At 46.4% G+C, this 27,487-nt stretch overlaps 1 protein-coding gene and 2 long non-coding RNA genes across 6 annotated transcripts; 1 reads left to right on the forward strand and 2 right to left on the reverse strand.

Annotated features, from left to right (window-relative positions):
- Positions 289–21,428, forward strand: LOC110407359 (ATP-binding cassette sub-family A member 10-like). Of its 4 annotated transcripts, none has more exons than XM_021414998.1 (40): positions 289–837; positions 1,598–1,922; positions 2,754–2,863; positions 3,362–3,572; positions 4,221–4,379; positions 4,535–4,635; positions 5,222–5,448; positions 5,727–5,865; positions 6,193–6,378; positions 6,522–6,669; positions 7,211–7,382; positions 7,866–7,924; positions 8,347–8,457; positions 8,548–8,723; positions 8,916–9,035; positions 9,301–9,439; positions 9,660–9,750; positions 10,007–10,146; positions 10,648–10,764; positions 10,886–11,078; positions 11,717–11,883; positions 12,446–12,573; positions 12,925–13,062; positions 13,204–13,317; positions 13,584–13,754; positions 14,218–14,328; positions 14,972–15,100; positions 15,787–15,855; positions 16,266–16,357; positions 16,460–16,580; positions 16,907–17,024; positions 17,481–17,572; positions 17,933–18,111; positions 18,871–18,946; positions 19,200–19,294; positions 19,661–19,780; positions 19,941–20,081; positions 20,356–20,435; positions 20,513–20,568; positions 20,808–21,428. In XM_021414998.1, exons 3-40 carry the CDS (start codon positions 2,762–2,764, stop codon positions 20,904–20,906), a joined length of 4,887 nt encoding a protein of 1,628 aa, XP_021270673.1. In that variant the 5' UTR covers positions 289–837; positions 1,598–1,922; positions 2,754–2,761; the 3' UTR covers positions 20,907–21,428. The 4 variants fall into 4 exon arrangements, with proteins under 4 accessions (XP_021270673.1, XP_021270674.1, XP_021270672.1 ...); XM_021414999.1 differs by having other exon boundaries at positions 1,840–1,922; XM_021414997.1 differs by lacking the exon at positions 1,598–1,922 and having other exon boundaries at positions 289–475; positions 640–837.
- Positions 9,642–10,770, reverse strand: LOC110407361. The gene is made up of 2 exons (XR_002443865.1): positions 10,635–10,770; positions 9,642–9,809 (listed from the first exon to the last, which is right to left on the reverse strand). It is a non-coding gene; the product is annotated as an uncharacterized LOC110407361 (long non-coding RNA).
- LOC110407360 lies at positions 13,513–27,487 on the reverse strand. The gene is made up of 4 exons (XR_002443864.1): positions 27,114–27,487; positions 23,163–23,324; positions 19,935–20,085; positions 13,513–14,032 (listed from the first exon to the last, which is right to left on the reverse strand). It is a non-coding gene; the product is annotated as an uncharacterized LOC110407360 (long non-coding RNA).

Here is a 27,487-nt window from a genome sequence, read left to right on the forward strand (position 1 = left end):
TCACTTCATTTCCCCTCTCTTTGCAAGGAGATGCACTGGCATGCTCTGCGTCCTCCTTTGTGACACCCAAAAGTGTGTCTGAGTCCAGCTGTAAAACATGTAAATGTCATTTAAGCACTAAAGCAGAGGGAACATCCCCGTCTCTGTCCCATCCCAGCTTCTCGATCCCACCACCGCCACGGGGCAGGCGAGCTCTGCAGCTCAGCCCCAGCCAGGACAAAAGCAAAGCGTGCACGCTGTCAGTCCAAGTTGATTTAAATGTTTGCATGAGGCTTTGTAATGCAAAGGGCTGTTCCCATCCAGGTGGCAGCACTTCACTGCTCTTCCTCCACCGGGACTTGGTGCATTGAGTTTGCAAAGAAAACCGTTGTCACTGGAGATAGGAAACAGGCGACCTTCCCTCCTCCAGCAGCGTGCCGGGATAGCTCTGTTGAATTCTCTGCGCTGAGAAGCATAAGGGTTTGCCAGATAAAGGGTTTGTGTATGGCTTATTGTTGGGCTGAATTTTCCTCTCTTGGCCAAGGCTCAGGAATTTCCTGAGTAACTTTTTTTTTTTTTTTTTTTTCCCTACGAAATCCGCCTGGGCAACTCCACAACAATACGCTCTGTTTGCTTTTTATAACGTAAATAAATCTGAAGCTCTGCCAAGGAGGAAGGGGGGGGAGTGAGGGGTTGTGTGAGGAATGCCTTTTGGCAGAAATGTCCACGTGAAGGAGCAGTTGCGTGAAGAGAGGAGCTCCGAGCAGAGCCACTGGCCAGAGTCTCCCCGACAGCCCCACGTCCAGAGGCGCATTGCACAGAGCGAGCTTTGGATCCCTGTCAAACCCTCCCATTAAGGTAAGGCTCAAGCATTCTTCTTAAAAGAAGAGAAAAACAGTATTTAAGAGGGATGAAGGCACTCGGTAATTAAGCATAAATAATGTTGGGTGAACACGGATGCAGGGATGGGTCACTGGGTGTCTTTGAAACAGGGTCGAATAAGACTGGGATTAATCTTACTGGCACTGTAAGCATAACAGAGGCTTTTTAATCTCAATTTGATATAGAGTAACACCCAAATGGAGCTCAGTTTGCAGCAGAGGTATATTTCTGGCAGTTCTTTTTGCTAGGTGGACGTGGTACAAATCAGCTGCATTCAGTATTTTAGGGCATCCAACACACGTAGGAGCAGAGTAAGCTAAAGATGGAATTTTAAAAAAATCTGTCTTTCACTCTTAGAAATTCCCACTGAGTCTGGTTGGGGCCAGGCAGAGCTGGGGGTGGTGAGGAGGGGACACATGGGATATCTGCAATGGGACCTGCTGGCCAGTTCTCCATTCCACTGCAATCACTGGTTGTGAAGCTGGAACTCTGGCCGTGCATCAGCTTGTCCAGGTTTGGGTTAACTTCGCCACCTCAAGGAAGCCTGGAGATCACCATAACAAGCTGAATTCATATTTTTCTATGCTTTTTGAGGGCTTCTGTAGGAGAAGAATCCGTTTGCAGTGTGATGGGGAAATAACAGATCACTGTCCCTACCCTCCTGAAGTGTCCCACAGAGTTAATAACATTTGTTGCAGCTTTTTGAGTGTTTGGCATCATTATGTCACCCCAACAGAACATGGTCATTCCTTGGGCTGGGCACACACATCCCTGAAATCAGCTGATATTGAACATCCATGTGGGTGATGTGGAGAATAATAAGGGAGAGGGTGATGTGAATATAAATATTTGAAGAAGATAAGCTGCATCTCAACTGCCAGCACTGCAAGGCATCATTCCCCAAAGTGAACAGGACAGCGTACACTTTCCTCTCTATGACTAGGAGCTTTGGAAGGGTTTGGTCTCTATATGCTCTAGGAATTCCACCTGCGACTTTGCATACAGAAGATCAAGGAACGATTGTCTGGAAGTGTACTTGAGCAGCAGAAGAGTTTGGCTGTGTGAGTTTGGTTTCCCTTTCACATTTGGGTGCTTTGTCCTTTCACTCATTTCAGTTACCCGTGACTATTTTCCTGATGGTTAACATGACGTATCTCATCCTCTGTTTTCCTCTGGCAATACACACTATGCCTTGCTTCTTTAAGGCTCAATACAAGCATTAGTTGTCGTCCAGGAAACAAATCACTGTTTTGCTTTGACCACAGATTTGAGGATGTTGCGAGATCTTATGGAGTAACCACCACTGCACACTCATGGTTGTTTTTTCTGTCTTGTTCCCTATGAAAAGCTCCAACAACGCAGCTCTATGAATGCACTTCCAAGAATTTGTTCTCTCGTAGCTCCCAGTTGCCTTCAGTTGACTCTGTTTTCTGTCTGAGCTCAGCTTGTACCACGGCCAATAGTTTCTCAACACTTGGTGTGAAGCCTAGAGCATGTTAAAATCACATGCAGCTAGAATTTGTTGATTTTACTTGACTATGTTTTTGTCACTTCTTGGATATTCAGGCTACCCAAGCCAATTAGGTCGTGCAGTCTGATTTCCCCTTTGTATTACCGAGTTAGCTCCCCCCAGTCTTACCATGCTAAAGCATGGAAGCATGAAATGTGGGTTATAATTGGTGTCATAGTGCTGAGCTGCAAGGATGAGGAACACAGTGATGACAATCAGGGCCTTTGGTGCAGGATAGAGTCAGGGACCAAGAGACTTCAGCTCTTCTCGGAAAACAGGAGAAAGTGTTTCTGGCATGCATGCAAATGCTGTACAAATAAAAACAGTCACTGATGTTTTAGTGTTGCTGTATCTGAAAGCAGTTAATTATTTTTTTTTCTAGGTACAAAGATGAGGAGACTTCAGAGAAATCTGAGTGTGTTCCAGCAAACCAAAATTCTCTTGTGGAAAAATGTACTCATCAAATGGAGGATGAAAATGCAGAGTTTTCAAGTAGGTTTAAAAAAAAAAAAATGAAGTGACCACTGAAGATGGTCTAATCCCTGCTTTCCTCTTTACCTCCACTTCTTTCTGTAGTATTAAAGTCCATTTCAAAAGCTCAGCTTCTGCCGTGGCCAAGTGTTGCTCCAGCACTTGGTGTGAAGCCTTAAGCACATTAAAATTACATGTATCTAGATTTTGGTGATTTTAGTTGATCATGTTGTTGTCATCTCTTGGATATTAAGGGCACCCAAGCCAATCAGGTCTGACTGGGTGTGAACACATTTACTTTTTTAGCCAGTATATTTATCTTTTGCATGACGTGGAAGAACACTGATGGGTTCTCCAAGCAGAGTAATTTTCTGAGGAGATGTGCACAACACAACGACCTCATTAGTCAATCACTGACCGAGAAACCAGTGCGACTCGGTGCCTCATTTACCTCGATCCAACAGAGATGCTCCCCTACTGCTGTACCACTAAACCCCCTTCTCCGCTCCCCTCACCCAGGAGTGGATGCTGTCCCTGCTCTTCCTGCCGCTGATGTTCATAGTGGGCAACTTCATGCTGTACATCCGCTACCCCGAGGTGCCGCACAGCCGCCTGGGGCAGCTGGATGACCCTGCCTACAATGCCACCGGCGTCACCGTCGCTTTCACCCCCGTCACTGCGGCCACCAGGCACATTATGAACACAGTGGCCTCAAAGTCTGTGATGACGGGTATGATTTGTCTTTTAAATACTTCACTTTGGGGTTATTCAACCTTTTATAACACGTATTTGCGTTGAAGTGGTTTTCGTGTATCTCCCATCAGTATAGAAAATTCTTCCCATATCCCCTATTCTTGCAAATGTTTCTTCAGAGATGGTCTTCACGACTGTTTCAAGTAATTTAAACTGCTAGTGAGGTGAGTGCATGCTTCAGGTTGGATATTAGGAACAATTTCTCCTCTGAAAGAGCGGTGATGCACTGGCACAGGCTGCCCAGGGTGGTGTTCCAGAACAGCAGAGATGTGGCACATGGGGGCATGGTCCACGGGCACGGTGGGGATGGGCTGAGATTAGGCTTGGGGATCTTAGAGGTCTTTTCCAACCTTCACGATTCTATGGTTTTATACCTTAAAACTTTGCCTGACTTGATGTTCGCTATGTAGTGAATAATGCTGTTGGGTCACATACATTCATTTATTTCCAGGTACATTTCTCAAATGTGAAGTATTTAGGGGTGCCACAGCTGTGCCCTGTCCAGTAATGAGAACATGAGAGGTCAGGTGCAGCCCCAACAAAGCAGGATCTACGCCCACAGCCTGTGCTTGTGTTTCACAGTGCTACAAAAACTCATTGCAATATTTTGTCTTTTAAACCCCAGGGATAAAACTGGAGGCAGCGGACACTGAGAGAGCCTTGGAGGAAGCCTGGATTTTGAATAAAGAGATTCTAGGGGTTGTATTTAAAAACAACTTCTCCTATCACCTCCGGTTTCCTGTTGAGAATGTGATTTTTCCAAATGAAAACCTTGGATATATAGGTACACAGCTGTTTTCTGACGCTGTTTGATGCTCTTATTAAAATGGGATTTTTTACACTATTGGCTCCTGCAGAGGATCTGAACCTTCCATTTGCCTCTTCTGTTAAATCAGTTGTGTATGTATGAGTGATGCCCTTTTCCCTCCATCCCTGCAGATACCTGTTACAATTACTCAGAGCGATACTGCAACAGCCCCAGGTACTGGTACAAAGGTTTCCTGTCTCTGCAGTCCAGCATTGATGCTGCTATTATAGAGGTAAATCAAAGCTGTGAACCACAGTACATCTCCTTTTAAAATATATATCTCTCTCTATCTAGGAAAGACAAATTGTTCTGTGACAATAACAAGGGATGAGCTTGTTAGAAAACCTCTCCAGAAAAAGCAAATACTGCCTGAGTGTTATTGGCAGCGACAGCAGCGACTTGGATGGAATCAGCAGTTTCCTGCAGAAGATGACAAGTTTCAATTTCATTTTGAAGAGCTGTGCTAACTTTTGTTTCTCTTCAAAATTGCATTTGCTCCTTGAAGGCTGGGAACCAAGCGTAACAACGCTGCTTGGTTATTGCATTTCCCAAATGTCACAGAAAAAGCAATTCTTGCTGGAAAGTGGGTGGCACAAACAGCTGCTGTGCGGGTTGGTTTCAATAGATGAGGGAGGAAGTCCAGCTGAGCCCTTCCCATTGCACTTTATTGCATTAGTCCCTGATGTCTATAATGCTGCATTAAAAAGTAATATTAAAAAAGCATTCTAAGGCAGCTGAATCAGAAGATTCATTGTACAGCCACAACTTGCTGTAGAAAATAAACGGAATATTAATATTTTGACCTTGAATTCCTTTAGGTGGTGGCAAATCATTCTGTTTGGGAAGAAATGAAATCCATTTCTGGTGTGCGCATGAAGTCCCGGAGTGTCATCTCCTCAATTACATTAGAGTACAGTTATTTCATGATTACCATTGTGATGTGCTTCTCTTCGTTCATGTATTTCTTATCCGTGAATGTTGTAAGAGAAAAGAAGAAGCTCAAAGTACTGATGAAGTTGATGGGGCTACACGATATGGCATTTTGGTGAGTTCCCTTTTCACTCCTGGGCACTTTCATAGTATGTTAATAAATTAAATGTGTTTCTGAGATTACCCCAGTACTCTAAGGACAAGCCAGAAGGGCTGAACATGGCCATTCCTCTTTGGGAATTTCCTGAAGTGGGCCATGCTCTCTGCTCTGCATAAGATATGGTTGGGTTCACTCTGGAAAGTAGGGGGTGTTTTAATTTAAAATGGTTCTGCCATCCAGATGACTTTGCATCAACATTATGCAGCTGTATAATGCCAGCTCTCCACCTCCAGGCTCTCCTGGAGCCTGCTGTACGCTGTCTACGTGCTGGTCCTGTCCTGCCTGCTGACTGCCCTGGTGGTGCAGGAGACTTTCTACGCCAGCAGCTTCTCTGCCATCCTACTGCTGCTCTTCCTGTATGGCCTTGCATGTGTAAGTTGTGTTTGAGAGCCAGATTTTCTCACTGAGTGATTTATTGATGTTGTCATGAACATAAACATTGCTCAAGAGCCCTGTACACTGTGGTCAGCGTTGTATTTGGTCACAAAAAGTGAAAAAGCTGAGTGGGTTCCCAGCCTCCGTGAGTGGTTGGAGTTGTAGGCTGGCTATAGAAGACCTGATTGAAACTCAAGTCTACCCACTGAGAAAGGACTTCTGTCATATTTTATTACACAGACCTGTTCACCTGGCAAGTGGCAATACTACTGGTTAAGGATATTTATCTACTCCAGGGCTTGAAGAAAGCTTCTGTTCTTACAGGTCCACCTGGTCTTCATGCTCTGCTCCCTCCTGAGAACATCCAAACTTGTGGGCTCCATGGGGTTCCTCATCACCTTTCTCTTCGGCTGCCTGAGCCTCTCAGTGCTGGTAGAAAACCTTCCAGAACCTTTGAATTGGTTTCTCAGCCTCTTTTGTCCTTTTGCATTCAATGCTGGCATTGCAAAGGTACGGGGCATCATCTCAACAGAGTCAATAGTGTTAACAACGTACACGGTTTTGGGATTAACAAAGTTAACAGCATCCATGATTTGATGGCACTTGCATTGTTTTTCAGCATGAAAATCCTTCTACTTTGTCCTTTATTTCAGATTTTCAATTTGGAAAGATATGGAATAGGTTTCTCTTTTTCTAACCTGATGGAGGAATCATACTTTTTACTTTCAACCTACATTATGCTGACCTTTGACTCGGTCTTGTACATGCTGTTAGCTATCTACTTCGACAAAGTTCTGCAGGGTAAGCATGGCTTATACTTATGGCCATACTTTCCTCCTTTATACTTCTGATTTATATGGATTGTGTGATAGCTCCTCACAGAAATGATGGGCTTCTCCCTTGTCTGTGTCAACCAAAATAGATCTTGGACTGAGAAAGAAAAGATTACACTTCTGAGGGACTTTTCTACCCCTGGCATATTCTAGTAATTCCCAGATCAAAGGCAATGAAGTATTCAGTATTTTGTTTTCCCTTCTATTTATACTTACACTGCCCTTGAACTGTTCATGAGAATAATAGGGTTATTGTATGTCGGACACTCTCTTAAATCATTACATAAATGATGAAATTCATTAGAAAGTGCCTTGAAGCCACCTTCCTGTGCTACTTAACCCAACTCCTATGCACACACTAATGAAAATTCCCCAACCATTTTTTAACCGGACAAAGCACCAATTTTGAGGCAGGCAGTTTTCAGAATCTCCAGAAGTGTTTACTGCAGGATGGCATTCTGATGGTGCCTTCAGTTAACGACACGCCATCTTTTACTCTGTCGTGCCAGGTAAATACGGCATCCCAGCCCCGCCACTTTTCTGCCTGAAGCCCTCGTATTGGATGCGGAGCAGGAGGGGCTCCCCTGGGGAAGGCCACAGAGGTGCTGGGAGCCCCGAGGACCCCCCAGGGGACGATGTGGAGCCAGTGCCCCTTGAGTTCAGGGGGAAGGAGGCCATCAGGTTGGAACTGTGGATTGTGCTGTTCAGTTGCTTGGGTCACTGCTCCTGCTGGCACCAATCTGCCATCAGCTCTGTTTCCATCTTCACGTGGGTTTTGCAAAAGCCTTTGTTTCACAGGGAAAAATGGGAGTAAAATGTTGATGAGATAAACAGATAATTCAGGTCACTAATGGTGAAATCCCGGTAGACTCTCTGCTGTTTGCTTTGCGATGGACTTTGTTAAATAGCCATTACAGACAACAAGGAGAACCTGGAGAGCAGCCTGTTGCAAAGAGGGCACTTGTTGCAATGGGCCTGACCTTGTCTTTGCAAGGCTTGGTGCTCCGTTAGCATGTACCAGCTAGCAATGTCCACATCTGCATATCGAGCACTCAAGCTCACACTTCCCATGCCATTTCTGTCATTTTGACACATAAGAATAAGAAAGGACACCAAGATCTGTTTACAAGAATTCTGAAACATTTGCCTTTCCTTCCTTTTTAGATTCAACAATATTAAAAAAACATACAAAAAGAAAGACAAGAAGACAGAAGCCTTGAGAGGTACGAAAGCTGAGATATTAATTTCTGCTAAAGGTGAAGATTCATGTTCTGCAAATATTTCAGATGATCAAAGAAAGAAAATACTAATTGCAATGCTTGAAAAATTGCTTAAAATGATGATGGAACTGATTACTACTTCATTCAGTTTTAATCCACCGATTTTCCATTCCCCAAAAAAGAAAAGAGAAGAAGAAAGATTTTTTTATGTTGTCATATCTCTGTCTTCTTGGCTAAGTCCAGACCAGCTTCTTCTGCCTTCAGTTTTAGGATTGCAGAATATGTCCTCAATTTTCCTCAATGGACTTCTGACTAATTATTATTACTTAGTTCTTGTACTTCTGGACCTGTCTTGCCTTTGACAATGAGCAGAGGGAAGTAAAACCTCATTTTTTTCCCCAGATATAGTGTTGTTTGTGTTCTAGGTTTGTCTTTAAATATTTACGAGGGTCAGATCACTGCCTTGCTCGGGCACAGTGGGGCTGGAAAGACAACACTGTTGAATGTGCTCAGCGGGCTGACTTTACCTTCTGAAGGTAGGATGGGACTGATAAGACAGGATGAGTGAACTTCAAAGCTTCAAAACCCAGCTTGTTTCCCCTCATCACATGTATTTGTATAAACAGGCTCTGCAACCATCTATGACTACAAGCTCTCAGAGATAGGAGATAGGGAAGAGATCAGAGAGATGATCGGTGTTTGCCCACAATTCAACACACAGTTTGAAGTCCTAACAGTGAAAGAAAATTTGCAAACCTTTGCAGAGATCAAGGGCATCAAATCCAAAGAGGTAGAGCGAGAGGTAAGTGCAAGTTCCCCTTCGATGGGAGCCTGGGGCTTTGATGCACCCAAAGTGACCCAACCTTGGTGCACCCAAAGCGATCCAGCACACCCTTAGAAATGACTCCTTTGACCCCAGCCACACCTCCTTTGTGGCTCACAAAGGACAGAGTGACAGCTGGTGCTGGGAATGGACTTTCTTGTACTTTTCTAGGTGCAAAACATTTTGGAACTGCTGGATATCAGTAATGTGCGAGACACTCAAGCTGAGAAACTGAGTGGTGGGCAAAAAAGGAAGCTATCCATTGGAATAGCCATGCTTGGGAACCCACAGGTAAAGCATCTCTGCAATATACAGAATATTCAGTAATTTTGAAGTGGTCATCGTTATTCCAGAAAGATGGTAAATTCTTTACCTTAATTTTGCAGATCTAGTTTAAAGCAGAGAGTCCCCTTGAGCAGTGCCTGGAGTGGTTGCTCCTGCACGCTGCGTGGCCTGGCTCTTGCCTCCAGGACCAGAGGCTCTCAGGGAACACCAACCCCACAAGCCATGCAAACATTCCTTCAGTGGGGAACGTCTGATCTCATCCCATGTGCAGGTGCTGCTCCTGGATGAGCCAACAGCGGGGCTGGATCCTCTTTCCCGGCACCAGGTGTGGAGCATCCTCAAGGAGCACAGAGCTGGCCGGGTGATCCTCTTCAGCACCCAATTCATGGATGAGGCCGACATCCTGGCAGGTAAGCACAGGCTCAGCCTCCCTGCAGAGAATCCCTGCAGCTGGAAGTCCTTTTCTGGGCCAATCTACTTGGGATGAAAATCTGGATCATAGGATCTGCCCTCCAGAAAAGTTCAAAACACCACTGAACTGCCCACGGGAGGTCCAGATGTAGGAAAGAAAAAATTAAATCACTGTTCTACAGTTTAAAATATTTTTTGTGGTTTTTTTTTCCTCTTTAGACCGCAAGGCTTTTATCTCACATGGGAGGCTGAAGTGCGTCGGCTCCTCTTTGTTCTTGAAGAATAAGTGGGGGATCGGCTATCACCTAAGGTATGCACTTCAGCTGTAGTGACCAGTGTCTGGGAATAGGCATGAATCCAATAGAATGACTGTAAAAAGGAAACTCAAAACAACAAAATGAGCTGGATTCACATTCTGTTAAATTAGCTGAAGAAGTAATTAACTCCAAATTAAGGAATGAAGTACAATTTGATGCATCCTAGCAAACACAGGCTTGTTTTGGTTTCATTTGTAGTTTGTTTTCTTTTCAAAATTGACCATCTGCTTTTTCCCTTCAACTGAACAGGATCCATGTCAGTGATTCTTGTGACATAGAGAATGTGACATCTCTGGTTAAGCAGTACATCCCCAACGTCATATTCTCAGGACATGGTCAATATGAGCTGAGATACAAACTGCCATTAGGAAACGTGAATAAATTCCCAGGTAATGTTTATGAAAATAATTCAGAATTGTCCACACAAAAAGAAAACAGAAATATACGTGGGGAAAGAGAAATGAAGAACTTCTGCAAGGGTCACATGAAGACTATAAAACTGTTGCATGCAATGGCCACCGCCCCATACCTGCTGCAGCAGTTGTGCCCATCAGTCTGGCAGTCCCACAGCCCTGCTGCCTGAAACGTTGATGCTAAATGGAAAAACCTGACCAAGGCAGGGAGGTTGGAACTAGATGATCTTCAAGGTCCCTTCCAACCCAACCCATTCTTTGATTCTATGATTCATTCTAGGAAATTTTCACTGAATTGTGCATCTGGTAGTTTGAGGTTCCCTCCAAACTCCCCTGCTTGCTGGCAGTTACTGCTCTGCTCTTTTCCCCATGATTGGAGATACCCCGCTCAGGTTGACTTCACCTATCCAAAGTCTGGTCCATAGACATGCTAGTGTTTGATGCCTTGGTGGCACTGACCATACCTCCATCATGCAGATCTCTTCAGGGGCCTCGACAGCTGCTCTGACCAGGGAATCATCAATTATGGAGTTAGCATGACGACCCTGGAGGATGTCTTCCTGAGACTGGAAGAAGCTGCAGTGGATCAAGAAGGTACAATTGTGGCTGTCAACACTCAGCCCTCAGCCAAGAGAGCAGCTGCTTTACAACCACCCTGACATCGCAGTGTAGAAGCTGGTTTCAGACATAACAGCATGTGGAAAACTCTCTGCAGATGAACGTGTCCCTGGGGAGTGGGCAGAAGGAGGAGCACGGAGCCCAGAGGAGATGGAGCCAGGCTCTCTGCTGCTCTCGGACACTGGGAGGGTGACGGTCAGCGGCTGGGCACTCTGGAGGCAGCAGGTCTCTGCCGTGGCACGAGTGCACTTCCTAAAGCTCAAGGGCTCGGTGAAGAACCTCCTCTCCATGTGAGTATAAAAGGGATGCTCTTGTGTAGAGCTGGAGCTGGGGGCAGTCACAGGAGGGGGATGGATTTCACAGCCCTGTTCTGATGAGCATTTGGAGTAATTGATATCAGGTCTTGGCTATGAATGATCTTGGCAATCTACTCTCAGAGGAGAGAAAAGCAGCTTCTTTTCCATTGCTGGTAAATATTAAATCTGCCTCAAATACAAGTGCCTCTTATCCCTCCTCTCTCCTCTTTTCCTCCTCTTTACACTTTTGATGCTCGGTGTCTTCTCTGCATTTTCATTCCTACACTGAGTAAATTATGCAAGGGAAATCCATTGACTTTCTGAATGTTAAGGAACAATTTTATTTCAGATGTGGAAGGAAATTTTAAAATGAGCTAATATGTACAGTCAGAGGAAGGAAAATATTACTTTCAGACTTCCTTTTTAATTATTATTTTTTTAATACTTCTGTAATGTTGTTGATGTCTGAACTCATTTGACCCCACTGGTCTTCAGTCTGCCATGCTGGCGTTTCCAGATGGTTCACAAGAAACAGAAGGGAGATGCTGTGATAGTCTATCATTCCCAACACACAAACACAACCTGCGAAATCTCTCTTTGCAAAGTGTTTATTCACCTCTCTCCCCGTGCAGTTTGCTGCTCTATGTGGTTTTCCTGCTCCCCCTGGTTTTGCAACTGGCGCTGGTCACTGTCTGGGAGAACATGAGCGCCTGGGAGCTCTGCTCCTCGCGGTATTTCCTGCCCCTGCGGACGAGGGCTCACGCTGAGACCACCAACCTGCTGGTGCTCAACAGCACAGGTGAGCCGGGCTCCTCGCAATTTAATGGGTTGTAAATGAAGCCTGCTGATGCTTTTCAGCAGATGAGATCCTAATGCAACGGCATGAAAAAGGATATCCCAGCAGGAGGGATGAGAGGGGATCTAGTTCTTCCCCTGCCCCCCAAATCCTGACCTCCACCCGAATGATTTCTGCTTTTTTCAAAATTAATCCTGATCAGATTAACAGTCTTCTTCCAGAATTTTACCTTTGTCGTTCCTTTGAGTGGATGCTATTTCGTGTTATTTTGCCAGAGAATGATACTGTTGGCTTCGTCAGACCACCATCAGGAGAATACATTTTGTAACAACTCAGTGAAGGAATAAAAGGGAAAAAAAAGCAAAATGTCAGTCAGTGAAACTGTCATCCATTAATTTCACAAAAATTACTGTGCAGTGACCTGCTCCATCCGTACTGTCTGGCTTCCATGGTCATTAGATTTTCTCTGGTTATGTCTAGTGTTCATGGATTCAAAAAAAGAAACCATCAAAGATCCTTTTGTTGCTCACTATTATGGTTTCTCTGCTTTTGGCTTTTGCATCAGGCTCAGGCATTGAGGACTTTATCCACGCTCTTGAGAGCCAAGATCTCTCAGTGGAAATTACAAGCAAGGAAAATATCACAGAGGAGCTGAAATACAATGGGGCCATTAAAGTATCTCGTGAAGGCCAGGTGAGGACTTTTGCTCCCATCCTACCATTTCTTCCTAACAATGCACTAATTAAGCAAGGTTCCGCCTTCAACTATACTGAACCTTCATTGGATAAAGCCCCCAGGGATAAAGATTACTGAGCATTTTAGCCAGTAACCTATGTGCTAGAGGAGACTTTATGACTTTGTTCCTCCACCTGGATGATCTTTGAGGTCCCTCCCAACCCAAGCCATTCTATGATTCTATTTGTATAGTACAGTTACACGGATTTTCAATGAGCTTCTTACACAAAAGGCATAAGTGACCTGTATTATTTCAGGCCTGAATTCTCCTGGCCAAGAGTTTTCATCCTGGTTTCTTGCTCTCTGAAGAGCTACAGGTTTACCATCTTTTGCCACATGGAGGCCATCAACTGCTTCCCAGTGCTTGTGAACATCATCAGCAACGCTCTGCTGAGAGCTTTCAATTCCACTGCACACATCCGGATCTGGAACCATCCTTTTTACTCTGTAAGTGTCAGGGTCTGCGAAGCAGTTTTAAAAACAGATTAAGTTCTTTTATACAGCAAGAAATGCTATAAAATGAACTGTAGCATCTAGCCATTGTAGTATAGATGTTTTCTACCAATGCTTTTTTTCTTTTGTTTTCAGATAGATAATCCACGATTCTGGGATTACTTTGTTTCTTTCTACCTTACCTACATGCTGCTGCTATTCCCAGGTTTCCCTCCTCACTTTGCAATGGGCTACCTGCAGGACTACAAGGTAAATTCATTGAAATGCAGCAAATCTTATATGAGCAGAAGGGTTACAACTGCATTGCCATGAGGCCATCCATTTGAGTATGATGGGCATCTAGATTTCTCCGTATGCCCAGCATTGCAGCCAGCATAGACTGCTAAAAGACAAAAAAAACCATTGGATTTTAACAACGATATTACAAATACTGCAATATTGGAACAGCTTTTTATGAGATTTATTAGCTTTTCACTTCCTGGAGCTGTTCCAGTGGCCAGCACATTCCTTCCCAGACAGGAGCTTGTGCCCAGCTGCGGGTCTCGGGGCTCTTCCCCTCGGCGTACTGGTGTGGGCAGGCACTGGTTGACGTCCCACTCTGCTGGCTCCTTCTCTTCTCCATGTTCGGGGTTCAGTTTGCAATGAGCAACAAGGTATCTGGGACCGCTGACAGCTTCTTCTTGCTGGTACGTTCTGTTCTAGTGTTCAGTGGTTTGCTAGCGGGGGATTTGGGTAATTCTTTCAGCAAGAGGAGGGCTAGCTGAGGCGGAAGCCATGTCTAGAGTGGCAGTGTTTTGGAGAATATACCCATAAAATCATGCAGGAGCTCAGCAGGACTTTAGCAGCTCATTGTAGCAGGCACGAAGAAAACATGTGGGTGCAGCCAATGGTGGCACATCTCCTGGTCCCCAGATCCTTACTGCCTTTCTCCTCAAATCACCTCCTATAATGTGAGTTTCCCCGGCTGGAAAAGAAAGACAATAAATCCTGTCTTAATACACTCCTGTACACTAAGCTGTCAAATTGTGGTAATTTCTCAATGTCCTGATCTTAATGTATGACTACGTAAACTGAACCACATTGCCTTATTTAGCTTTCTGGTTGTTGACATGGCTCCATTTTCTCTAATGAAAGCACTTTTCTCTGCAGATCATGGGTGCTTTCGGCTATGGAGTTTCTATCATTTTCTTCATCTATTTGATCTCCTTCTTCTTTCGGAAAGGATGGAACTGTGATTTTTGGTCTTTTATCCTAATAGTGGTAAGCATATGGCTCAATAATGCAGTATGGGGTTTACAGAAATGTATTTTGAGTATTTAAAGACAAACTAGAGATCAAAACACCAATTATAGACTCAGGACACTGATAAGGGCATGTGTTTTATAACAAAAAATTCTATAGAAATCCCTGTCACCTTGTTCTGCTCTGTGCCAGTCCCCCTGTTTTTGCCCAGCCCTTCACTCCCACAATTCTGAAAAGAAGGATTCATTTCACAGTTTGGGTCATTCCTTACAAGCACTGCCATTCTTTCTCTCTTCCCCTAAAGTCTTGCTCTAGGTAAAGATGCAAAACCAAAACAATGGGGAATTTGTGCTCCATTCCCTTATTCTGTGTAGATCAGATAGGATAGCATGAAGTGAGATGGGAACAGAACAGGATCCCATACTGCTTCTTTCTGAGCAAAGCAGCACTGTGTCTGGGGGGGAGTTTCCCCAGATGACCCAAACCAGCAGCAGAGGCAGATGAGGACCTCCTGCACTCTCATCCTTTCTTGCCTTTATGTTTCTTGTCCATCTTGAGAAATTCCACAGGGATTTGAAACGGTAGATCCATGCAACTTTTATGACTGGTGAGGAGCACAACCCTTCTTATCAGCTTAGTAACCCTCTTGTTTCATTTGTAGGTATGCCTTGTTACTTTTGTTATCAGCAGATTCATGGATTATGCAGTTGACCCTGAAATCTCGCTCTACCTCCTGTCTCTGCTGATCCCCATGTACCCGCCATTGGCCGTCATGATCAACAGCGAGCAGGTAACAGGCTGCACTGGCATCTGTTGGGTAATTATTTCAGACCAGATGGAATTTCTCCATCTGTCCACTACTGCTAGGGACTGCTTCTCGTTCACATGGGCCATGACTGTAGATGAGGTAAGCACTCTTAATTCTTTCCATGCAAAGTCGAGCACCTTGGCTTGAAAAATCGTAAGAGAATATTTAAGATTACACATCTGACTTCGCATGGAAACGGAGTGAGAGTTTTGGATACTCCCAAAGTGTTTTACTGCACGTCAACTGGGGTTGGCCATGGAAAGGCAGCTGAGAATCTAACAAAACCCCCCAGCTACGCGCAAGGCCATTTATGTGCCATAAGGGACTTAGGAGAGAAGTCCAACCAGAAAGGATCCCTCCTCTGCCCCGTCCCCCTCTCTCCAGCCTCTCCCCAATTGGGCCCCCAAAGGAGAGGAGAACAGATGTTTTGTTCTGACAAACCACCATCCCCCCAAAAAAGAGCCTGATGCATCTACTGAGTGCTACAGCATTTTCTGGAATAGGACTGGAGTTCCCAAAGGGAAGAGTTTATGGTGAATATCTGGGGTAAATTAGAAGCTTTTGTGCATTCTTGATGTATTTGTCATTTGTATTTAAACCTTCTAACACCAACCAGCATTATGTAAAAGACTTGCAGGTCTTCATGGTGTTTTTTTTTATTCCTACAGATTTTTATAGAAGACCCTGACTTAATTGAAGCCATGCCACACACCAACGTACTAATAGCTGTCTTTGCAGTAAGAAAACATTTAAGATTAATTTTATTTAGGAATGTGTGTCTCCCAAACTGTACCCTCGGTTACGAGGAAGCGAGTTCATCTTACATAGAAGGAGGATCTTGGGGATGTGGATGACAGATTACACACCTGTGCAAAAATAGTTTAGCCCCTTTGAAATGGAGAAGGGAAGAGGAAATAAGTCAAGGCCGCTTGATGCTTCTGTCATTGATCTTTTCTGCAGTACTGGTAAATGATAGCAGAGTTCACAGCCTTCAGGATTACCCTGAGTTTAAATGGCAACGGAATTTAGTTTCACGTACCGTGTTTTTTCCCCCCACATATTTTATAACTCTGCAACCACCTTTCCAGCTTCAGCCACAGCAGTATGGAAGGCAAGTCTGTCAGTGTGGCAACCTCTTTTTTTTCAGCCTTACATCCATGTTGTGGTTTTCGTTTTCCTTCTCCGTTATTTGGAGATAAAATACGGAAGACCAGTTCTGAGAAAGGACCCAGTATTTAGGTTCGTATAAACACACACACCCCACAGGCACTGCTAGCACACTGCTGTTCTTTGAAGACAACATCTTGACCAAATGCTAAGGTGAACCTGTTGGATTTGTAGAATTTCCCCAAGAAAAGAGAACAGCCATCAGCATCCCGAGGAGTCCGAAGAGGAAGATGAAGATGTTAAGGCTGAAAGAGAAGCAGTGAGAAATGCCATAGCAACTCCAAGTCAGGAGGAGGTAAGGCTGAGTGTGGTTCTTCTTCCTTTGCTTTATATCAGTAATAAGATTGCTGGTTTAAAAAAAAATCACCAAGATTAATAAGGGCAAGTGAATGCTCTGGCTGTACTACTCCTCACTGGGAAAACCCAGCTCTCAAGTGGACAGAGTGGGTCCTATCAGGATAAAGAAGAAACCTTTTAAGTGGAAAATGGACAATGTTCCATGGCATCTCAAATTCTCAGACCTTTAGAATTTTTTTGCATTTTAAAATGGGAAAATACTGCAGAAGGATGAATGCCAACCAATATAATAGACTTATCTTTCTTCCTCCTCCTTGCTTTCAGAAATCAGTTATTATTGTCAGTAATCTCTACAAGGAGTATAAAATAAAGAAAGCCGGTTCCGTTTTTAGGAAGAAGAAGAAAATGGCCACCAAAAATATTTCCTTCTGTGTTAAAAAAGGTGAGAAATAGAACTGTTTTACTCTGGCCATACCCAGAGATCTAATCCTCTGCACAGTCTGTTATCTGAGCCATGACACCAAGGTGGAATCCACTTGCTCCCATGTTTAATGCCCGTCCAGTGTGTGCCCAGTGAGATAATGAGCAACACAGACACATCCAATCAGTAACCTTTGACTCTCCATTATCCAAAATCACAGCACCTCCTCTACTGCAGTCACTTCAGCAGTGGCTTCTGGGAGCAATGCTCAGACTCACGTCACCGCATCAGCTAAGGAGCTGAGAAGTAATAACGGCCTCTCTGAGCATATATTCATACATCTGTATAATTGTATGTGATCTTTGATATTAGTGTACTCTCTTCTAAGTTTTTTTTTTTTTTTTTTTTTTAATGAGACTGCCTGATATCTCTGCTGAACGGTGGGTCTTACTAAGAAACGCTGTGTGTTGATTTCAGGAGAAGTGTTAGGACTTCTGGGGCCCAACGGAGCTGGTAAGAGCACAGCCATCAAGGTGATTGCTGGGGAGACAACGCCGACAGCTGGGCAGGTAGGAGGCTGCTGGAGTCTGGAGGGAGGGGATGGATGTGCGCTATAAGTGCAGAGCTTGCGCCTAGCTATGCAATATTTTTCTTCAAAGCAATATTAGGGATCAGTGTTTTAATCAAACACATTGTGCTATTGAGCTATGTATGAATAAAAATGATGGCGAATTGCTGCTCACTCTAACGTCTGCTTGAATCTCTGCTAATTCACCATGATTATATCTAGGAGCCACATAGCTGAGGGTTGCAAAACCAACCCCTTGCCCCATGGGTTTCCTCCCCCCAAAGCCCTGTGAAGCCCATAGTTTTCCTCCGAACCTTCCACCCTTGGCTGTGCGTGTGTGAAATGCAGCATGGTCATGCAGGTGCTGCTGAGGAGCCGAGGCGCCGTGCCGTGCTGGCTGCAGGACCACGAGCTTGGCTACCTGGGGCACTGCCCCCAGGAGGACCCACTATGGCCAGACCTCACTGTGCAGGAGCACCTGAAGGTCTACGCCGCCGTGAAGGGCGTGCACAAAGAGGACATGGCCACTGCCATCCACAGGTATGGGGTGAGGGTGGTCCTGGGGTCAGTCAAGGGTTTATTCCACATCGCAGGGCACAGTGAAGAGATCTGAAAGTCAGAATCCTCTGTGAGCCAGAAGATGCCTTGGAATAAACTCAGGAAGCAAATCTGTAAAAGTGATTTTGTACTAAGTGCCGTGATTGAGCGAGTGGGTTAAGGAAATTTCCAGTTTGCCTAAGTGCATTTGGTGGGGAAAGATTTACCACTAAGATCCCTTAAAGTACATTACCTGTGGGACACACTTCTAAAATCTCTGATTTTATTGTTTGCCATTACAAGGAGGGTGCTTACGTCCTGCCTGCTCAGCAGGCACTGGCAAGGTGGAGTGGATCTATAATGCTGTAGACACAAGTGAGAGTTTTTAGAAGAGAGTTTGTGGCCTATTCAGTACACTTCGGTTCAAGTGGAGATGTGCTGGCACAGGCTGCCCAGGGAGGTGGGGGAGTCACCGTTCCTGGAGGTGTTCCAGAATGGTGGACATATGGCACCTGGGGGCATGGTCAGTGGGCAAGGTGGGGTGGGTTGGTGTTGCACTAGGGGATCTTCGAGGTATTTTCCAGCCTGAATGATTCTATGAGTACTCACTCATGTTTTTATAACACAATTTACTGAAATCAAGCAGGAGCCCAGAGCCAGGGAGAAAAAAGTTCCTCTTTCTTATCGTTTTGGGAACTTCTGATTAGAGTACTCAGCTGGGAATAACAACTTCTTTTATTCCTTTGTTCCCTTTCCTCACAGATTAGTGAATGCCCTGGAGCTTCAAGGCTATTTAAAAAAGCCAACCAGAAAACTACCTGCTGGGATAACCAGAAAGGTGCTTTTTTTTTCCCCCCTATAATGAGCACTGTAATGTTCATAGCTTGAATGAAAAATGCCCTCCGGGAGCAGTGGGACCAACCTGTGCTCCCAGCTACTTGGGAGAGCATCGCATTGCACCTTCCAAGTCCCTGCCTCCTCTCAATCAGAAATTTGATGTTCGTAAAGAACGCAGTGCTGCCTGCAGCTCCTTGAAGACTCAGTGTCGGGGGCTGCAGAAGATCTGACCCCAACCCCTCTCCCTGCCATAGCTGTGCTTCGCTGTGTGCATGCTGGGCAACCCTTCGGTCCTGCTGCTGGACGAGCCATCGACCGGCATGGACCCCAACGGGCAGCGCTGCATCTGGTGAGCAGGACCCCAGGCACCATGGTGCTGTACTGGGAGGGGCTGGAAACCAGGAGCGGATGTGTACGGTTGGGTAAAGAGCATTCCACCCCCTCTGTATCATTTTTAACTGAAACTCTGTTTTCTTGGTTCTTCCTGTCCAAAGCATTAAGTTCTCCTTGTTGCAAATATTAGGATAGTTGTACATGAGTTTAGAAGAATCCAAAATCGGACTTGAGTCAAAAAATAAAGATGTTTTCCTTAAAATGTTACATATTTTATGTTAATTTCAAGAGTTAGAGGGGCAAAACTTTGATAAAAATTGCCTGGTATTTCTAGGTAGTGTTGGCTCTTTTTTTTTTTTTTTTTAAACTTCCGTGTCCTCAGGAAAATGATTCGTGCTGCCCTGAAATCCCAGGAGACGGGTGCTGTGCTGACCACACACTACATGGAGGAGGCAGAGGCAGTGTGCGACCGCGTGGCCATCCTGGTGGCTGGGCAGCTACGGTGGGCATTAGTGGGGCTAGGACAGGGCTTCTCCCCCAGCCCCACTCCAAAAAGTCCTCCACCGTGGGCTTTGTGAAATGGTCCCCATAACAGTAGGATTTGGGAAGGAGCAGACATCAGTGGGTTCATGGTGACATTGTGCTTCTCAACTCACCTGCAGGTGCATCGGCTCCATTCAGTACCTGAAGAACAAGTTTGGCAAAGGCTATCTGCTGGAAATTAAAGTCAAGGACCCAGAGAGCACTGATCTTCTCCATGCTGAGATTTTGAGGATTTTCCCGAGTGCTGCCCGTCAGGAGCGGTAACTACAAAATAGGGAATTAACAGTGTCTTCATCTCTAAAATCATCAGTAGAACCATGCCCAGGGGAAGGCCAAATACAGGATCTCAGCTGCAGAGAGATCGATGGGTCAGAGTTCCAGGGTGGTGATCTGATTCAGTAATGCCGCCAAGTCCAGCCCTGTTGCTATGCCCACAGTAAAACATGCATAGGTCCAGCTCATACCGTGACATAAACTACTGAATGCAAAAGCTCAATCTAGAGCAAGAGTCACCTTTTCTTCTTTTTCTTCCAGGTTCCCCTCTTTGCTCGTCTACAAGGTCCCAATGGAAGATGCACTGCCCCTATCTCAATCTTTCTCCAAGCTAGAAGAAGGTAAGACCAAAGCAAGATGACTATAAAAGCTGAAACACCAGCAGGTAATTTTCAACTTGATTTCCATTTCTCCACAGCCAAACAAAACTTCAACCTCGAGGAGTACAGCTTCTCTTTGAATACTTTGGCTCAGGTATGTGACCTCAAGGTGTGAGCAAAACCACAGAGAGGTCTGGGCCAGCACAGAGGCAGGAGGCAAGAAACTGCCCCATGGGGTTGGTAAGGGCTTCTCTGCCAGGAAAGTGGTGGAAAATTGTGGAATTTAGTTTGGTTTGGCCACTGTTGGGAAGCAGCATGTACCTCTTGCAAAGGTGCATCACAGAGTCTAGTGAGGGTCCGAGAAATAATCAGAACTCTCCATTGCCCATTTAGGTCTTTTTGGAACTCTCCAGAGAGCAGGAGAAGGATAATTTTGATCTAACCTTGGATGGCCCTTTTGAATGGAAACAACTTCAGCAGGAGGACAGTTAAAGGTCTAAGATGCTCATTTACACATTACTCTGTATTAGCCTAAGTGATGTGATAACTGCACGTATCTACTACCATTATCGGCGTACCAGGAGGAGGAGCAGGCTCTGCCTCACCCGGAGCATCAGCCAAGGGCTGCTCCCTGATGCAGAAGGCATTTCACCGGGGCTACGCAGGTGCCTACACTGAGCTCTGCCCCAAGAGAGTTTCCAATGGCTGCTTGTTGAAACCGTGCCTGCACCAGTGGGAGCTCCCATCAAGCAGAGCAGGCTGGAGCAGAGGGACCAGGAAGGATTGCAGAGAGGTGGCTCCTAACCCATCTCTGAGGTCAAGGCTTTGCTTTGCTTGGTGGATCTGGGGGCATCATTGAGTCTGGACACACACTGCCAATCTCCTCAGTTCATCTCCCACCCACGCATGGGAGTAGGAGATGCCTTTAATTATATCTTATTAAAATTCACACTCTATTTTTTATATCCTTCCAATAAATGTCTGCATAGAACCCACGGTTATGCCCTCACCTTACAGCTATGCTCATCTGTAACAGCGAAAACCTTCTCAGAAAACGTGAAGTCCAGTTTTCTTTCTATAACATGCGGTGGTGGCTGTGTTGCAATCTCTGCCTGTGGACATCCTGCACTCAGCTCCAAAACACGCCCTGGCAGCTGGAGAACACTCATTCAGAGATTATTTCCCTGCTGCTTGCACAACGGTTTGGCTCCCACCCCTGCGAAATGGGGCATGAGAAGCCCCAAACACTTCAGTCACCTGCTCATGAACTCAGCTCCAGAAAATGTAAACTCAGGGAAAGGGACGAGCTTCATTCAGTGTCCTGGCAATATCTGCAGCAGTCAGGAATTCAGGGCTGTGCAAGCCATGACCACCTTGGTATAAAAGCCATTTATGCAATACATTAGGGATGTGGTTAGTGGGGCACAGTGAGGATGGGCTGATGGTTGGACTGGATGATCTTAGAGATATTTTCCAACCTTAATGATTCTATACCTTGCTGATCCCCTCTGTTTTTCTGCCCCTACCTGCAGACCTTTGCTTCTTTAACAAGGAAAAGACCCCCAGAATGCCCTGAGGCTGCCGGGTGGGAGCTGGGGACAGGGACCAGCACAAAGCTGAGATTTCCAGGACCTGGACCACAGCCAGTGCTGGGAAAAAGCAGTTCTGTGCCCTACACAATGCAGAGCTTAGCTGGCAGTGGAGAAATGGACAAAAGTGTTCAAAAAGTTCATGAGCGCTTAACTTGGCTGTTTAAGGAAAAAAAAAAAAAGAAAGAGGAAAGAAAAGAAAGAACAAGAGTGAAGTTTTTCTGGAAACCATCAGGCTTCATGAACATTCCCTGCAGAGGTCACCCTGCCTCCGTCCCTTCCCCTCCATGGCTGCAGTACAGGGCTGTTGCTTCGGTGCGCAGTCTGCCTCCCTGCATCGAGCAGCCCCCTGCTCAGGCACCACACGTTCCCTTGTGTGATGGAGATGCTCTTTTTTTTTTTTTTTCCTAAGTTTAATAATGCCCTCTTTATGTTTTTTTTTCATTTTTCCCTGCTGACAGCTGGGTGGACAGCATGCCCCCATTGCACAAAGGGCCATTCAGCACCAGTCCCAAAGCATCGTGCCCCAAACAGGCACCACAGAGCAGCAGCAAGGAGCAGCATGCATCTTTCAGTTTAAGTGAAAATCATAGCATCACTGAGGCTGGAAAAGATCTCCAAGATCCCCAAGCCCAACCCACCCCCCCATGCCCACTGACCATGTCCCTCAGTGCCACATCTCCACTGTTCCAGAGCACCTCCAGCAATGGAGACTTCCCCCCACTCCCTGGGCCTCTGTGCCAGCGCAACACCGCTCTTTCAGGGAAGAAATTGTTCCTAATATCCAAGCTGAACCTCACCCAGTGCAAATTAAGGCCATTATCTCTCATCCTAGAAAGATCAGTGCTAGCTGATAGTTTCCCAGCCTTGGGGACTGGGGCAAAAAGGCAATCATGGGCTCAAGGTCTGGGAGCTTGGGGATGGCATTTTGCACTTCAAGGTCTGGGAGGATTGAGAACTTCTGGGTGGGAATCGCAGGGCTTCCAGGTGTCCTCACAGCTGCAGCACAAGCAGTAACATGATTCTGCTGGGGTCAGATGCAAGAGAAGCAGACCTGCTTACATACAAGCAAGCAACAACAAAAACGGATATTTCTGAGAATTTCAAGGAACTTCAGGAAAAGAACTGATGCAAGCTCCAAAATATCTACAGGACAAACTTTGGAGGAGGGTAAAGCAGAGCGATGCTGAACAAGGAGCTGGTGTCCTGCAGGCAGCCTGTGGCTGCGCTGCCCAGGGCTGGCATTGTTGCTTTGTGCTGGGCAGGCACCTCCAGAACTCATGGCTCAGCTGATCACCAAGCAGCCTTCTTCAGAGCATCCCTAAAAGGAATAAAACTGAAAGATAGGATAAAACAGGATAGGATAAGGTAGGGTAGATAATGAAATAAAACCATGGGGGTAGATCCAGCCCCGAACATCAGGGTGTCTGTGGCTGCTCCAGAAAGGCACCGTGGTTCCCATCCTCACACAGTGCAGTGTGTGTCCCCAGCCAACCCTACAGCCCACACAGGGCTTTGTCACAGCCCCTTCCCACGCAGCATTGCCCAGGCCAGATGTACTTCAGGCACAACAAGCAAGGCAAGGCAGATGTTGGCAACCTCAGAGGCGTGGGAGTCCAGTTCTCTTTTTCCATTCACTTGAGACAAAAGAGGAAATGGGGGCTGGCTTGCAGCCCTACACGTGAGCTCGGTGTGGGGAGCGGGCTGCACCAGGACCACTGGTGATCGCAGCCCGTGTGCACTCTGCACCATGTGAGCACTGGGACATCCCCACAAGCATCGCTGCAGATATTTCATTTTTAAGGCATTTCAGCATGAAGTAGTGCACAGGTGAAAGCCAAGCAGAACATTTTTCTCTTGCATTGGTATTCCTTAACTCCACTCAGCATCTCAATCCCTTCGGAGACTCCACAGTGAAAATATTCTGAGGTCCTTCAGCACCAGATGGATAAAATATCAGGCAGAGGACTATGTGTGGCTGTGACAGCAGCCAAACCCAACAAAGTATTTACTTCAAAGAAGACAGAAGGATCGCTTGTCCAGCTGGAAAAAGCAGGAAGCGCTTTTAAAAAGAGCAGAGAGAGGGAGATGGTTGTGTAAGGCATGATGTTTCAATTAAATCATACTTGAACGATAGCAGAAGTTCACGAACTTATGTTCTAGGCAAAATGGAAGCGGCAGTTTGTTGCTGTGCATCTTTGTCCTAGCACAGATGCAGGGAATGGATTATGGATGGCCAAGGGAGGAGATGGGCTGTTGGGCACAGGGCAGAATCCTGCTGATCCTGTGCTATTCTGAATGAATTCTGGCTATTCAAGATATCAGCAGTCATCCATCAGGACACACTGTGTCCCCAGACAAGACTGGAGTCAGGTGAGTACAGCTGATGGATTTCAGTGGGAGCTGAGGGCTCATCCTTCCTCCTGCTTGGGACAAACTGGAGCAGCTCTGCCACTTGATTGGGTTCACCATCTCTGAAGGTGTTCAAGAAATGCATGGATGTGGTACTAAGGGACAAGGTTTCCCTTGCAATATTGGTGGTAGGTGAATGGTTGGACTAGAAGATCATGCAGTCACCCAATCCTTGGGTTTACCAGAATAATTGTTACCACCATCCACCACCTCATCCCTCCCAGGAAACTGGATCCAGCTGTAACATCAGGTATGGCCCACGAACAAGAAGCCGGGGCCTCCAAACCCACCAGGAGAGCTCGAGGCCATGTCCCCACCCAGCCGTGGTCAGGGTGATAGTTCTGCCTGCTGCTACCTGCCCTGGGATCCCAGCTGCCACCCACTGGCCTGAACACATGGAAATACTCAATAGCAGCAACCCAGCAGCTGGATCACCATCAGGGTGGTCAGGATTGAGTCATAAGTGATCCTTTTTTAGCTTTCCTCAGCTATTTAAGCCCTTCATCCACAGATGGGCTGGGAGGCGAGGTCTGCAGCGGGTTCTGGAAATATCCAGTGTTCCCTCTGTGTTTATTAAAAATGGTTTTTAACTAAAAGCAGGGGCTGCAGGGCACAAGGAGTACTCAAAGCAGCACTCTGCTGTCCAGGCTCACGTGGCATAGCCCAGGCCATGCACCACACCGCAAGAAATTCATTGCATTTTCTAAATGCAAATCCTGTGAAGGGCTTTCAGGATGCTAAGCAGGAATTCAGAACAGACAACAAAAAGAAGGAAGAATGGGGGGTTTTTTAGTTTGAGAAATAACCGGCCTTGAAGCCACTACAATTTTTCCTCTGAGGGCAGGAGAGAAATCTCCAGCCAGCATTCTGCAGAGTGGCTCTACCACCCACAATCCCTCCACATCTCACGTGAGGGTCTGTCACTGTCAGTATCAAGAGACTGAGAAGGAAGAAATGGGCTCCTGTGAGCTCACGCACCATCCCCTTCATCACAGCCTGCAGCCACAGGGATGCTGAGAAAGCTGCAAGTGTAGCTGGCGTTAAAGAGTGCCTGGAGAACATTGGACAGGGAAGAAGCACCCATGGGAGCTGCTAAAGCTAGAGGGACCCTGAGCCCCCAGTGCTAGGATACAGCACCTTGCACTGCCCTTGGGATCCTGCACTCACAGGGCCCCACTGAGGGGACAGAGGTTGGATACAGATCTCCTTGGACCCCATGAAGCTGCTGCTGAGTAAGAGCTTCAGTTATGAAAACACGAGAAGGGAAAACTGGGAGAGAAAGAACCCTGTTTCTGGGAAATCACCTTTTATTCTGGTTACAAACTGAGCATGGGCTAAGTGATATAGTGTGTGGTTTGCCAACAATACCAACGCCTTTCTAAATCATCCATTCAAGGGAAATACAGACAATAATTTACTCGGAATGCAACGTTTGCAGCAGGAGCTCTGTAGCCAATGTTTTGTTGAAAACAACTCTTTGTTCTGGTCCCCAGATGCCTGATCTGCTGACTCTACCCCTCTGTTCTGCCTTTCCTAGAAAGGGAACGCTGCCAGCGGTTCAAAAGGAACACTGCCTTGTCGTTCCCAGCTGTATCACCTCAGATGCAGGTGCTTAAAAGCAGTGCTCCCGGAGCTAAAATTGGGCCAAACGTGGGGAAATGCGGGCTGCTTTGGGAACCAGCAGCTCCGGACCCACAGGTGGGAAGCTCAGAGGCCACAGTCTGCCCCTAGGGGAAGATCTCTGCAGTGTGTGGGGCTGGGCAGGGCCGGTAGAAGCCTTAAGCAGGATGGTAGTGCAGCAAGGGCAGCAGATGGGGGGAGCAGGGGTCAGTGAGGGCTCTGCCCATATGGGAAAGGCCATGGTGACCCACGGCGCTGACTGTCCCAACAGCTGCACGCCTTCAAAGCACTCTCAATATTAAATGTGGGTTTTGTTGCCTTTTTTTTTTTTTTTAAATTCCCCATCTACAAGGATTTTGCACAACGAGCTTCCGAGAAAGAAGACGAGAAGCCCTTTCTTCTCCTTCCTGGAACTGCCCCAGTGATTCACTCCGCTCCCGTACTCGGGGGGGTGCAGCACCGCCCCGTGCCCCGCAGCATCTCCGGGTGCGCTGTGCCACCTCCCGGCGGCACCGAGCGCTGCATGGGGCGGCCCCGCATCCTCCCCCCGCACCTCCAGAACCGCACGCAGCAACGCGAGGAAGTGCGGGACCCAAAGCATTTTGTTAGCCGGGAAACGAGGAGCAAAACACGCCCGAGCCAAGTGTTTGAAAATAGGGTTTGAAGGCAAAGCGTGAGGCACCGAGCTGGTTTTAACGCCAATTTTAAAAAAATAAAAGGTTACTAACACATGGCAACGCTGCCCTGCTCTCAGAGCAAAGCATAGGTGAAGTCTGCAAGCTCCAGGAGGAGCAGGAAAAATGAAGTTTGAAAGCAAATATTTGGCCGTCTCTAAGTAACCTCTGCAGCAGTTGTCATGCTCTGGCCATTAGAAGGTGCAGCCAGGTGGGGTGTAACGAAGGCCCTCAAACAGCCTTGTTTCCCTATTGCTCTGCAGTCACAGAAGAATATAGAGGCGAGTAACACGGTGGAAAGCACAGCAATGACAGCAGAGCAGCAAGGCCCCAGGTGCCACAAGTGAGGGTTTGCACAAATGCAACAGCTGCGGGCACAGGAATAAAGGAAAAAAGCTGCTTACCTTTAGAAGACCTCAGGTAGGAAGGGATCTTCAACAAGATCCCCTTACCTCCACTGCCAACCCTTAAATGAGGTCTGGGCAGGGGTGGATCCTGGCTCCTGCCCTTCCTCTCACTCAGGTGCATTGCATGCAGCTGAGCTCCCCTGGGCTGGCCCTGCCTTCCCACCAGGTGCTCCGTTACTGGTTCAGGCCATGACTTAGCATTTTTGCTACAGGGTGGAAAAAGAGAAATGAAAAATAAAGAACTTCTGCCCCCCCCCTCGATGCATGGGGAGTCTGAGTGCTGAGGGTTCCTCCTGCAATCGGAGCGCACCACGTGAGGCGACGGCAACGTTTCGCTCACGATATTGAAGCTCTCCTTGGTGACACAGAAC

This window comes from Numida meleagris, chromosome 17 (genome assembly GCF_002078875.1).
Source record: "Numida meleagris isolate 19003 breed g44 Domestic line chromosome 17, NumMel1.0, whole genome shotgun sequence".
NCBI classification, from domain to species: Eukaryota; Metazoa; Chordata; class Aves; order Galliformes; family Numididae; genus Numida; species Numida meleagris.

Coding starts and splice junctions, on each gene's coding strand:
- LOC110407359 (XM_021414998.1), top strand. CDS start 2,762: ATGAGGAGACTTCAGAGAAATCTGAGTGTGTTCCAGCAAACCAAAATT. Junction 4,380..4,534: donor TGAAAACCTTGGATATATAG/GTACACAGCTGT, acceptor CCATCCCTGCAG/ATACCTGTTACAATTACTCA. Junction 12,574..12,924: donor AAGTATCTCGTGAAGGCCAG/GTGAGGACTTTT, acceptor TGCTCTCTGAAG/AGCTACAGGTTTACCATCTT.